The sequence below is a fragment of the Aplidium turbinatum genome, chromosome 5 (assembly GCF_918807975.1).
Source record: "Aplidium turbinatum chromosome 5, kaAplTurb1.1, whole genome shotgun sequence".
Classification (NCBI taxonomy): Eukaryota; Metazoa; Chordata; class Ascidiacea; order Aplousobranchia; family Polyclinidae; genus Aplidium; species Aplidium turbinatum.
The window spans coordinates 18500333-18514322 of record NC_137476.1 but is presented as its reverse complement, the minus strand read 5'-3'; the positions used below and the strand labels follow the sequence as shown (position 1 = coordinate 18514322).

Here is a 13990-nt window from a genome sequence, read left to right as displayed (position 1 = left end):
TCGCTGACCGCACCAAGATTTTCCGGAAAATTAGCAAGATGGCTATGCAAAAAATGCATCTGGATGCTCATGTTGCAGCCAAGTTATTTGTAGCTTTCCAATAGCTTCTGAACAATTTCGATGTAATTCTCTGCCCGTGTAGGCTATTCCCAAGAAATTCCTTTGACAAAGTTTTTAAATGATAACCACGCATTTTCTTCCAATTCTGACATTGAACCACTGAAACGTTCATCTTTGATGAGTTGCCGAATTTGTGGACAATCAAATACTTCAGCCTTAATTTTTTGAATTGACAGGCCAGGAAAAGCCAAAACGAGGTACGGTAATTGAAACAGTGCTTTTAGTTGACAATGCTTTAACGAATTGCTTTATTAGGCCGAGCTTTATATGCAGAGGTGGGAAAATAATTTTCTCTCTGTCAACAAGTGGCTCATGTAGAATATTGGGATCACCAGGTTTAAGGTCAGATCTCGGTCACAAAGCTAACTGTCACTTCGAAAGTACGGTAAAAACACACTTTCTTTCGATTGAAAGTATAATAACTTCGCTCCTTTTCCAAGTAAATTTTTCTCATCTTGGCTGGATGCTAAGAGTTTCGAAGCTTTTTTTCTTAGTCCCATATCTCGTGCCAAATCATTCAACTCATGTTGATGGAATACTACTCCATGTTCTGAATCATCTTCAATTGCAACATCTTCATCATTAGGCTTACTATCACTAAAACATTTATCATGATCCAAATCTTCGAGTGTAGGTGTTTGAACGAAAACTGGAACTGGGATTTCAGCTGAATGAGGCACTGGACATATAGCTGATGGAAGACTTGGATACTCAACTTTACCTTTGTTTTTCTTTTTATACCCTGAAGATTGCACCAAGCAAAAGTAACGGTTTGTGTAATGATCTTTAGGCTCTCGCCAAACCATGGGTATACCGAATGCCAATTTGTCACGTGTTCCCTTGGTCTAAATCCGCAAACTCTCGATACACTACTTCAATACCTTGTGGGGTGCCCAAGACTTATCTTGATCACCAAGTTTTATTTTAAAATGTACAAAGTAGGCTTGTTTGACAAATGCACTAAAGTCCTTTCTTTGGCCAGCAATAGTAAAATTGCCGCAAATATAGTAAAAGGAATCCGGGTTATTTAGACACTGACGACGAGCACAGCAGACGCAGACAAGATAGTATTCTAACAAACAAAACATATATATATATAACATATATGGTTGAAAGTGGAAAGCAACTAACTTCAATTTTACCATCCTAATCTAGTTTCGTTGGATGATTACATCTTCCTACCGGTACCAAAAATGGGGGAAATAGCGTAAGCATCGACCTAAATCGATGCCTGTGCCTTTTTTGCTTAATAATTCAGTTGACCCTTCTTGTATATTACTTACTTTATGATTAGCTTGTGCCTTCCTATTACGTATGGAAAAGCAATACGGCTAAAGTCGTGAAAAGTTGCATATTTTGGATGTATGCTGTAGAGCAAAAACTTGACGTGATAGAAGAAAACTGGCGGCATTTTTGAAATCAGCACACCGGAATTAGCCTAAATCAAGTGAAAAATCAAAGTCAACAAAATTTTTTTTCAAAATTGTTCCCCAGTGTAATTATCGTGCTCGGATTTGTCGTGTCGCCATTTTTGCGCGATGCCTCAAGCACGTTGACTTTTTTACTCATCATGATTTAGACATTAAAAAAGGACTCAGTGGATGATCTTACTCATTATCCTTTTATTACTGCTTGTTTTTCTTTTCAGAATAACTGAACTAGCTTTCACCGATAGGCTTAGTTGTAGTGGTCAAATTTACCGGAGAAAGAGTCTAGAGTTAGACAATTTGCTGTAATGAAACAAGACGGAAGATGGGGTTGGTGGGCTGTGGCGACTGCTGCATTTGCCTCTGCATTGTGGACTTCTGAAATGAGATGTTTTCCTGCATTTTATCAGTCTCTCATAGTAGAGTTCGGTCTACAATACGGATCAGTATCATTTTTGATGGGTTTGTTTGAAATTGGATATGGCATTTCGTGTAAGTATTCATGGTGTAAGGCGTAGGCTATCTTTATGTCTGAAGGCACTAAATAAGTTATACAACTGCATAAATATTATTGTTTATATTTTTAAATTAGAAAATTAAAATTTATTTTTGTTAAGTTACATCAAACTTAAGCATTGTTCATAAATGAAATTTAACTAACCACCATCGGTAATGTTCTAAACGGGCTTGAATGACTTTAACTAAAACTTTGAGTAGGTCTTGTGACAACACAAAACAATTGTTTAGAAAAAGTTTTAGTTCATAATTTTTCTTTTAAAGTAGGAGAAATATCTCATGCGTTTGTGAACACTGTACTGTAACAGCTATCAGAAGTTCAAAATAACTAGTAGGCAAATATTAGTTAGCTTCGGTCTTTATTTTAAATACTTATATTTATGTTAATTTTAAATCAAATATAGTTATTACTATCTGAAGCCTTTACAAATTGTTTCACCTAACGGATCATCAGAAGGTCTGTAATTAGAAATTGTAATTGAAATTGTAGGCTTCTCAGTTCCAATACTGTTCATCCGCGAACCTTAATACTGAATGCCAAAAAATTATGTTAATTTTATGTTTTTTTTCTTTTCCCAACTGTGTCTTTTGTAATTGCGCAGTCTACATAATTTTCAGCACTTTTTCTTCTTTTTCTTTGCATGCGCATTTAAATGAGGTCGGTAGATCAGCGGCAATAGATTTCGATATACCACCGGATCCATGACTCTTGTGCGCTTTATTATCGGACAGCGCCATATCTGCTAAAAACACTGTAGGCTACTCAATAAATGAAATGCATTGTTTTCTAGGCTTCTCAGTTCCAGTACTGTTCAAGTATATAGATTATAGGCCTGTAGTGATGGGAGCTGGTGGTCTTTCATCTTTATTCATATTTATCGCCTCTTTTTCAAACACTCTTTGGCAAGTTCAAGTTTGTTGTGGATTCTTAACTGGTATGTCTACCGTACTTAATACTCATTCAGTTTATTGTAGCATACCACTAAGGCCGTGTTAACCGCACCCGTATCCTCGGCCGCGGGAGCACGGCTGTTGAGGGGCCCACTAATTTTAATTTGTTTAATTTTTTTGACTGTTTAAACGAGAAAAAAGCTGCTGCAAAAGCCCGATAATCAATAGCTTAAATCATGCAAGGCCGTATTTGCTGCTTCCCAAACCCTCGGCTGGGGCCCCACCTCCATCTAGGAGCCCACACATATTTCGTTTGAGCAGCATTTGTCAGCATGAACTTCTGAATAGTATGTTACATGTAACTTTACTTCTATTTTTGCAAAAATTTCCTCGCTCGCTCGATCACATTTTATTCACCTAAATATTGGGCATGTATACTATAGTTTCAGAAAGTGAATTTTTTCTGAAAGGAGAAAAAGTTTTTTGTATCTCTCAAAAACTAACGAAATAGTGGTAGACCTAGTATTACGCAGTAAATACTACTCACTTAAGTGCAGGGTTGCTAGTCTATGAAAAGGTCTTAAAGCCAAAATAATACAAAAAAGCCAAAACAAGGACAATTTTATAGTACCGTAGATAAAAAAGGCCAAATGGATATTTACCTGTTTCTATTAAAAATAATAAAATATACATATATTTAACAAATTTACTTACATTTTATTACAATTAAATTAAATTTTATAATTAATATAACAACGTTTGGTACTTTATTGAGGAAAAACATGTTTTCGTTTGTCAACCATTGCATACACTCCTCAAATCGCTTTATACCAGACCTGATGTCATCTGATTGTTTTTATCGTTCTGAGTACTTTTAACTCTTCCAACGCTCATTGTATGTAAATTTGTAATAGACATTTAGTGAGCTCTTAAACCGACGACATCCAAAGTGGCTCTCTGTGACCTTTGTACATTTGCATTGTGTATTATTTCGTTGTTTTGGATATGGATTGGATAGCTTTGTCTGACGCAAATATATAATCATAATAATAATAATTGAATTATTGAAGAGTTTCTTCTACATTATAGGTTTCTTCATTTTGTGATGAAATACACAAATTCTCACTGTTGTGCAATTAAACCATATTTGAAATAGGCTACACTTGAAGTCTTTGCAACACATTATTTGATCTAATTAGTTGAGAACGAATTCTTATGATAGCTTCCAATAGTTGAATTTGTGTTCTGTGTCTAGGCTTTGTTATTACAGCAGTAACTAGTGAAAATATTTTTTCAACAACTGCATTACTTGCAGGTGTTATCAGAGATGTTAGAGCATATTTTTAGAGTTCTTTAAAGTTGTTGTGTTTAAACACACCTTGCCAGAATGCAAGAGAGTCTTCTGGAATGCCACTTTCTGAAAAATATTTTTCTTCACACTATTCAACAAGACTGACTTTTCTGTAGCCTACTGAGATAATATAAACTAGTATTATCTTCCATGATAAATCTTCAAAATTTCCTTTTAATGTCTGCCTATGAATTGTGCAAAGATTTAGCAATGAAAGACCTTTGAATATGTTGACAGAATCTGAAAGCCTCCTCTCTGCCTGAATTAATGCTTCTTGAAGCATAGATTGACACCTTATTGTGACCTGCATTATTTTTTGCTTTTGTTCATCTTTGCAGCTATTTACTTAAGTGAATATTAACCTAACCTAATTATATTTATCATTATGGTCGTTAATCTAGTTGACTGTAAGCTTGCACTAGGAACTAGGAATTTACCGAAATTACTTAATATAGATTTCGCGGGAAAAAGTCCTGTGGAAATTATCTTAGGAGGCAATATCTTAGCAAGATCTGAAAGGAATTTTCCAACAGGAAAGAGCTCTAGTGTCAAACAGAGCTGAATAGGCTACTTTTCATAAGAACTCCAAATATGAAAACTATCAATATTAAAATACAGTCAATGAATCAAGCTAAATTCATGTAGGCTATGTAGTAAACAATGAAAACTATTAATACTACAAAAAGTGCTCAATGCCAAGCAAAAAGCAAAGCAGAGCAAATTAAATCAAATATAGTTATTACTATCTAAACCAGTGGTTCTTAACCGAGGAGGGGCGCCCCCTGGGGGGCGTGAAGCATCTCTCATGGTGGGCGCGAGCTTTATAACAATTTCAATTTTTTTTAATTACTTTAATGTCCTAAGTCCTAGGACCTATGCTGTTCGTCATATTTTGTATTTTACCTTATTTTATATTGTATTCAGTAATTCTTGCTTTATTAGTTAGACCAGAACTTTACCAAACTATTTTGCGCTGAACTCCTTCAGATTTATCAAATTTTCTCGACGCTGCTTTATTTTTGCTTTTTTGTTCAAATTGCTCTTTTACAATTTTATTTACTTAATGCTCGATCACCAAAGAACTGGAACTTGAGACGTTCTGGGCCAATTACCTTCCTGTTTACCCTCTTATCGCAACTCGGGCTCTTCGAATTCTAACAATGTTTGGATCCACGTATATTTGTGAAGCTGCATTTTCTGCTCTCGTTGCTATCAAGACCAAGTACAGAAACCTGCTGAGAGTTGAAGGAGACTTAGGCCTACCATGGCCACCTGGAGATGCGGCCTGATTTGTCACATTTTGCAGATTTTGATTACAGCTACTGCTAGTGCTTGACTGACATTTTTTGAGATGTTTTTACTTTTTGCGGTTTCCTAAGGACAAAAAACTTTTTTGTTGCCTTGGGGAAACAGTAGCAAATGAGAAAAAGTAAGTTGAAAAACGCAAAATCAGACTGTTATTGAAAATTAACAGTCTGACTAAAATTTACAAAATCAAAATTTCTTTGTTTTTCAACATGTGAGAATGTTAAAACCTATTGTGTCATCTGGGGAAAAGAATAAAGAAAGCGTAAAAATCTAATTTTTAGAAAAATTTATTTAAACGTTTGCCCAAAGTTAGAAAAACCTGGAAACTTATGCAAAATGTGACAAATCAGGCCGTATCTTTAGGTGGCCATGGGCCTACGTTGTTCACTCTCTGGAGACCTCGCATTAAAAATCTAGTCGCTAAGAAGCAGTGTCAAGTATCTCACTGATGTGTAAAATAAACAGACAAAAATGCAATTTTTTTGGTATGATACTTATTTAAAATCTAGGGGGGCGCGAGGCACATGACCATTATTAAAGGGGGGCTTGATAGAAAAAAGGTTAAGAACCACTGATCTAAACCCTTTTAAAAACCTTTTTTAAACCCCTTTTTTAAAGGGTTTAGTCAGGGGTGACGAAACTTTTTGTGGTCGCGGGCCACATTGTCAATTACACATGAGTTATCGGGCCACACAACTTTTTAATCGTAACCTATTATTCCATGACGTCATAGATTTTATACCGAGAAGGAACGTGACATGACGTCATAGATTGGAATCGACCAAAAATACAAGGTGAAGTTGGTGAATAGTGTTTTCACAACTTTACCTTATAGCTTTCCTATTTTCTAACTTTAAACCCTAAAAGTTAGTGTTTAGGGCAAGAAATAGCAAAGAAAAGGTGTACCAGCAAAGGCATAAAACAGCTTTGAGATGTCTTTTGTTTTTAATGCATGAGCGATTGTCAAATTGTTTTACGGGCCGCACAAAATTCTTTTGACGGGAATTTTATCAAACTTAAGCATCACAAAGGACCACAATAACGGTAATTTGAAGAGCATTCAATTGCACAACCACAAATCACTTCTATTGCTCAACAACTGAATTTATGAAGGCATGCTCGGCTGGCAAGCCGGTGGTTGTGTTAGACTACCGATCGATCGAAAGTGAACAAGTTACGTTTCTGCATACCTAGTTTTGAAGTTGACATTGTAATCAGGGGCGCCGGAAGCATGGGAGGCGGATGCCCCCTGCACTCAATTTTTTTGTGGATTGAGCGGCAGGGGGGCAATGGTGCTCTTTTAAGGTCATGTAGCCTAAGCCAGGGGTGTGCAACGTGCGGCCCGCGGGCCAAATGGGGCCGCAAAAAAATTGTGCGGCCGCGAAAATGTGCCAATTTTGAATTGTGTGCGGCCAGCAAAACGTGTTTATAATTTAGTTTAGTCTAGTACGTGTGAACAATTCATTGTGGAGTGGATTATTGTAGATTTCGCACCTTCTGTTAACCATTTTATAAATCTCCTACCGGCCACCCCTAATCCATTGTATTTAATTATTTGGAATGTAAAAATGTATGGTCACATAAAAGGCATTATGAACAAATTACGATTTTGGATAGCTCACGTACAGACAGGAAATCCTTTCCACTTTCCAACTTTGAGAGACTATGGAATGCATCCTGAGAAGAAAACTGAATTTGCAGACCAACTTGAAAATTTGTTGTAGGCTATGAATTTTTGGCTCGTTTCAAAGACTTCAAATCTCATGAACATTTGTTTGGTTCGCCATTCAACACAAACATTGACAAGATCTTCATGAGAAAACGGATTTGACAGCAAAGTATGTAGAAATGAATCTTGGCGATTTTTACCGAAAACATCTCAACTAACTTAAGATGACTTTCCACATTTGAAAAAATTCATGGCTTCAAAAATGGCTCTTTTAGGCTCAACGTAGCCTATGTGTGCGAATAATATTTTTCTAAAATGGTCATCATGAAATCTCCCTATCGATCGGTTCTGACAAACGAACACTCGGAAAATGGACTTGAATTGCGAGCACTTCCATTAAAGTAAATTTGGAAAAAGCCGTCGGGAAAAGAAGCCAGCTGCAAACTTCTCACTGAACTCGTTTAAAGACGGTGTGACAATAAATTTGAATACCGGTAGTAGTTTTCTTCAGAAATTTATGCGTCTCAACTTATAATTTTTGCAAGGAGATAATCCCTAATAATGCCATAAGAATAACAAAAGCTACTTTTTTGTGTTTGCAACTACTAGAGATCATATGTTAAATCATGGGGTTAAATAAAAATGCGGCCCGCGGTTTCACCCAGTTATTTATATCTGGCCCTCCTGTAATAAAGGTTGCACACCCCTGGCCTAAGCTACTGCACATTTTGCAATACGATATAACAATTTCAGCTATTCGCTTTTAGCCTAATCATAATCTTTCATTTTTGCCTCAAAATAATATGCACGACACAAAATTCTGTATCACAGTAAGTTAGCCTACATCATTATAGCATGATGCCCTTCCGTGCCATTGTTCTTTGTATACCGGACACTTGTATCATTATGAATGAGCATTGTCGCTATATCTCATCTTAAAACTTTAAAAAAAATTGGCCTTTCAGCAACAAAAGTGCCCTTTTTTCGTAATCCTGCCCCCAAGTCAAAAACCGTTCCGGCGCCCCTGATTACAATTTAAAAATAATGTTTATAGTGTTAATATTATCGATATTTTATGACTTGTAACGGATTTTAATAAATTGTAGCAAAAATAATTCTGAAAGTAGCCCGAAAGATAGCAAGTATAAAAGGACTGTAGCGGATGAGTTTTAATCCGCTGCAGGGTGAGCGCAGTCTGACTCGGCGCTGGCGTCACATTAGGAGTACCGGTATTAAACAAGTATAGAATAGAACATGTATTGAACAATGGTGAATATGGTTTTATCTGGTAAGGCTACGATATATGAGAAATATTGATTATTATGCATTTTGAAGAGAATAAAAAAAAGCCAAATTTAAGGCCAAATCTAGAAAAAGGCCAAATGTATAACTTCTAGGGCCAACAGACTCTAAAAAAGCCAATCTGGCAACCCTTCTCAAGTAGCTTAGTTAATTAACAATTAAATTGATAAATTTCGATGTTAATGGAAATAGGCTTAGAAAGTGAAATGTATCTTGAAAATACATTCGGTGAAGCAAGGTGAGGACACCTCAGATAGATTTTCGAAGTGCTAGCCTACTGAAAGGCTACGTTATACTGAGCTGTAAAAATTTTCAAAAAATAAATTGTTGAACTCCTTCTCTGGTCATGAATGAATTTTTTTTAAATGGTAGGCTAACTTAAAATTTAAACTAAACCTTCTGCCCAAATTCAATTTTAATTTGATAAATTTGGTTAAGCACAAAGCGACCTACCGGTACGCTATATAGCCCAGTTACGCACAAAGTCTGCATTTTGATAAAAAATATTATTGCGCCAAAATTACCTAAAAGTGATTAAAACAAAATTATATTTTGAAAATTTTTCGCGAGGCAATTCCCCCACACCCCTATAGTGCTTCATTTTTTCGGACATTACGGTTTGCATTGTCCATATGTCTTATAAATTTTGCTTTTCTAAACTCTGGTCTTTTTCCAACTTTTTTCAGATCCTGCATTGTCGGCATTTTAGGCTACTTTTTTTCTAAAAGATATTGGAGTAGACTAAGATTGTTTACCGTTTACTGAAATTAAAAATGAGAAGTTGAAAGAATTTGCGGTCATGGCGTAACGCTTTCTTGCCCTATTTTTATGAGCTATCGCTAAACATAGGGGCCTACAAGTGGATTTCGGGAGGGGGGCGAAATTGTGCTCACACGGCCCTGCATACCACAGTTGTTTTGTTTGGCAGTAGTCGAATGATTTTATGAAGCAACAATCATTGCAACAACTTCTTGCCTGGCAAAGAAACGCTCCAATATATACTGTCTGCAAATGCAAATATTTTGACTGCAGTCACCTTAGCACAAATCTTGTGTCAATTATAGAATGTTTGGGCGAGCGAGCAAGCAACCTCTGCGACTGAAATCGAGACACCCATTTGTACGTACCGCACAACTGATGAAAACCGCTGAAGACCAATCCATCAGTGCGGCTACCTGGGCGGACCACTAATGGAGCTCGGAGTGGAAGAAGAAGTCCTCAAGACTCCAAAGTTTCATCTCCGACACCAGTCCAGTCCCCACCCAACCCGAATGGGTTGGATGCTGCTCAACCGCCTGCGTACTGGCGTCGGACTATTCCGCTCTAACATTCACAAATGGGGGATGGCTCCATCCGCAATCTGAAAGTGTGGCAAGAATGAACAAACCGCAAACCACACCATCTCTTAATGCGTCAGCTACCATATGCCAAATGGTGTGCGTGGTCTGCGTGAACTGGATGACGAATCAATTCAATGGCTGTTCGACATCTGCCCAAACATCTAGACCGCGTCGCCACCACTGCCCAAGGGTGGTAAAAGGTAGAGCCCCTCGACCCCTGGAGTGGCGAAGAAGGTTCAAACGAAGAAGAAGAAGAATGTTTGGTTTAGGTTTCAAAGGCGTAGAAACTCAGAATTTTCTCACAGGCATTATATTATGAACTTTGTGAAAAGACCAAACATTCCATATCCGACTCAGGAAATGTGCTAAGGTGACAGCAGTCGAAAGTTGGTGGTCCCGAAGACGTAGAAATTTAGAATTTTTTCACAGGCATCGTGTGTATGAACGTTGTAAAACGACTGAAATATTAATTGGTGTCTCCACACAAGTGATTTTTGTCGTATCCCGTTTGAGCTTCAAGTGTTGTTTTTGTATGATACATCTGCATGATTTTAACTGAGTTTGAAACTGACAGTCCCTTGCGTCAGACAGAAGTTTACCACAACGCCATACAGCTAATTGTTTTTAAACTTGAACCATACCATCACACGCTTTATGGCTTCAGCTGCAGTAGGTTGCGGCATCTCTAATGCCTGTACTGTACTCACTTTTAGGACTCTGCATGGGAGGTATCGTTGTTGGTGCTTATACTTCTGTTGCCCGGTACTTCAACAAATATAGAGTTCTAGCAATGCAAGTTGGAAATGCTGGTGCTTCACTGGGCGCTTTAGCATTCTGTCCTTTGTATCAGTTCTTCATCAACATCTACACATGGAGAGGAGCATGGCAGGCACGGTGAAATGCAATATTATCACAACTGATAGATTTGGTATCAAAGAGCTTTTTATTCGATCGTTTTTGTCGATCGTTTTGTAGGCTAAGTGGTGAGGTACTGAGGTAGGGTAGGCCTATATTTTTGACTGGTAAAACATCTGCGAAACTAAAACTTGGGCAGATTTTCATGGGGCTACTTATAGAACGCTTGGAATCGTTGACCTGTATCTTTACATAATCTTCTACTTGTAGTCAGTGTTGTTACTGTTGACTTGGCCCACTGTACCTTAAGATATTTGGACCATCATGAGTTTGCCATTTCTGAGTAGGGTGACAATGGAAAGTGATTGAGCTGAAATGTTTCTGTTCTGTCAATGCAGTTTGTAGAAATACGGTATGATGAGTGTTTTAAATGCACTGTGATCAGTGGCGGCTCGTGCCATGGGGCTGCAGGACTGCAGCCCCATCTGAAAGAAAGAGAAGAGGGAAAATATATTTCCTCTGTGTTTGTCAGACCCGGTTACTTTTTTCGCTTAAGAATTGCGGATCGAAAATTAAAAAATTAAAAGTTTCTTTTGGCAACACCGATTTGTGCAAACTTATTTACAGCCCGAGATGCTGGACTTCAAGCGCTGTAATTGGCTAAAAATTATCCTTGAAGCTCCACCTCTTTTGGTATTTTACAGCAACTTTTGAATCTGTTGGGGCTGCATGGAAAACAACCCCACCTAACCGAATAATTTTACAAACTTTTTAAAGTTAGTTTTTATTTCGCAGAGTAGCGATGAGCCATGGATGTAGAAGTGTTAGCTGTAGAGTTAGGGTATTCAACAGGTTATAGGAAGTGCTAAGGCATCTCAAAATCACTTGAACCTTGTATGCAACGGCTAGGCTAGTCAAGACTAAGCTCAATACTAGTAAAGTTTGTCTTCAAAGCAATGCGGTACTTGTTAGTTTTTTTTTAGCGCGTTGGGCTCGCAGTCGAGAGCCTGCATGTTCGACTCCAGCCACCCGCACTTGCTGTTGTTTCTCTGGGCAAGAAACTTAACGATAATTGCCTCTACCTAGTGATCGATTTCGAGTAATGGGTAGTACCAAATTTAAGTCATAAGTAGAGTAGACAACCGGAAACAGACATTGCCGTCGGCTGCAGCGTGGGTCAGGTGTATGTCGGAAGGCGTACACCGATGCATAGCGCTCAAGTCCGCTTTCCCGCAATGCAGGATAAAGATAAACAAACAAACAAACAAACATCAACTTTTCAACAAAGTTTGAATGCATTTTTTTAAAATTTGAGATAAAAACATGCTCAGAACGCACCAAATTTAATGCGATTTTTCAAATCTTTCCGGGAGAAACCCCCCCCCGACCCCCGCGAAATCGTTTGCTGCCCCAGTGCTCAAAAACACCACCAGCCGCCACTGACTGCGATCACCATGAATTATTTGTTAATGACTCCCTTTTCATGAGTATGTGAAACTTGCGGTTCATGCAACCTCTTCAATGCGAGGTTGTTGACTCCATGTTGCACAAGGCGAGAATGGGAATTGTTTTTTGCAACTCATTTCTAACACAGATAATAATTAAATCAACATAAACTCTTCTAAATTTCAAAGCTAATTCTTGTTGGCTGAAGAAGCCTTGAAGATGAAACAGGGAGTTCGTTTTTTTCTCATTGAGGCAGAACAAAATACTTCGAACGCAGTGACTGGAAAAACCTTTGTTTCCTTTTTCAGCTTGTCGCTGGTGTCTTTCTCAATGTAGTGGTTTTTGGAGCTCTGATGAGACCAATTATTACACCGGAAGAAGACAAAGAAGAGAACTTAAAGTAAACAAGTTGTCCATATTTACATTCATAACAATCTTTGCGGTTGATGCAACTAACTGAGAGCACGAGTGAATTTTTTGAACTTATTTTAGCAATAATTTTAAGTACTGGAAGTTAGAATAATATTTGATATAAGGCTCGTTGACAATTCTGCATCAAACTTTTTAACTTCATGGAACTCATTTTACTTTTTTTTCAAATTTTTGCAGCAGTAGTAGGCTACAGTAGATTGTTTTTTTCCGTATTTGGTGCCATGATATGGTAGAATTAGGTGTGGAAACAATGTGTTTGGAAGTCAATGAGATCACATTAAAAAGTGCTGTTGCATCCTTGTTGTAGGTCAAGTAAATGACTGATGATAATATTTCATAACCTACTGTACGACCGGTTGGTTTTCTTCATCGTGTGTCACACGGCCGTAGCCCAGAGCATCACGCAAGCTCTTACTCTATCGTTGCCCTGCAAGCCTGCATCAAAAACCTCTACAAGCATGCGAAACTATCAGGAATAACCTAGGCTTTGTCAGTCCGAGCAGAAAGATTCAAAACCAATCAACCAACTCGGCTAAATCCTGTGCAGAGTTTCTTGCTTTTAAGACAGGACATTCGAGGAGATGTTGCATCGTTTGCTCCTGTCCACATTTACAACTTGTGCTTTCTAGGGTATACCCCCAGTGTCGTATCAACGTCTTACATCATCCAATACCAGTTCTTAAGCGGTTGAGGCGTCGCCAATATTTCCAGAGTTCACGCTCTTCTGTGGGAGAAAGCTCCATATTGACCAGTTGATAATAATATTTTACAGGGTGGAAGTAAAAGAAACAAATATAGAAGTTTTTGTAGTCAACAGAACTGAAGAAAACGAATCTGTAAAATTTGTACTTCCTGCTCTAAAAAAGAAGGAAAAAAGCCCAAATCGGTTTGGTGCTATCGCAAAGAAGTGGGACTTAAATTTATTCATAACATTTGACTTCTATATTTACATAATGGGATGGGTATCAATTGCAGCTGGATATCACAATGCACTGGGCTATTTAGTTCCATTTGGAAAAAGTAAGTTTTAAGTCAACAGAACTAATACGCTTTTAGCTGGTCAATCTAACTCTATGTTCATTACGACAAAGGAAGGTGAAGTACGTTAAGTGTACTTTCACAAACTATTGCTTTGCTAGGCTACTTTTTTTTTGATTAATTGTTTAAGTTAATATGCAACTTGCAATACCAAATTAGCCTAAGTGTGAGTAGTAGGCGATGTGGTTTTCAAGGGTAAGACAGGCAATATTCCCTTTCCAATCCTCCAACCAAGGAGGCAAAAACCGTAGAGGCCATAACTAGGCAGTTTGACAGAGGCAAAAACCAACGGGCT

General features: G+C 37.8%; 1 protein-coding gene across 2 annotated transcripts in view; it reads left to right on the top strand.

Moving 5' to 3' along the window:
- The first annotated feature begins 1779 nt into the window (after positions 1 to 1779).
- LOC145770723 (monocarboxylate transporter 1-like) overlaps positions 1780 to 13990 on the top strand; it is a 30613-nt gene continuing 18402 nt past the window's right edge. For both annotated transcript variants that reach the window (XM_082582421.1, XM_082582422.1), the window contains exons 1-5: positions 1780 to 2039; positions 2855 to 2998; positions 10638 to 10813; positions 12534 to 12625; positions 13430 to 13677. In XM_082582421.1, coding sequence (XP_082438547.1) covers positions 1856 to 2039; positions 2855 to 2998; positions 10638 to 10813; positions 12534 to 12625; positions 13430 to 13677 — 844 coding nt within the window. In that variant the 5' untranslated portion in view covers positions 1780 to 1855. The remainder of the gene's footprint in view (positions 2040 to 2854; positions 2999 to 10637; positions 10814 to 12533; positions 12626 to 13429; positions 13678 to 13990) is intronic.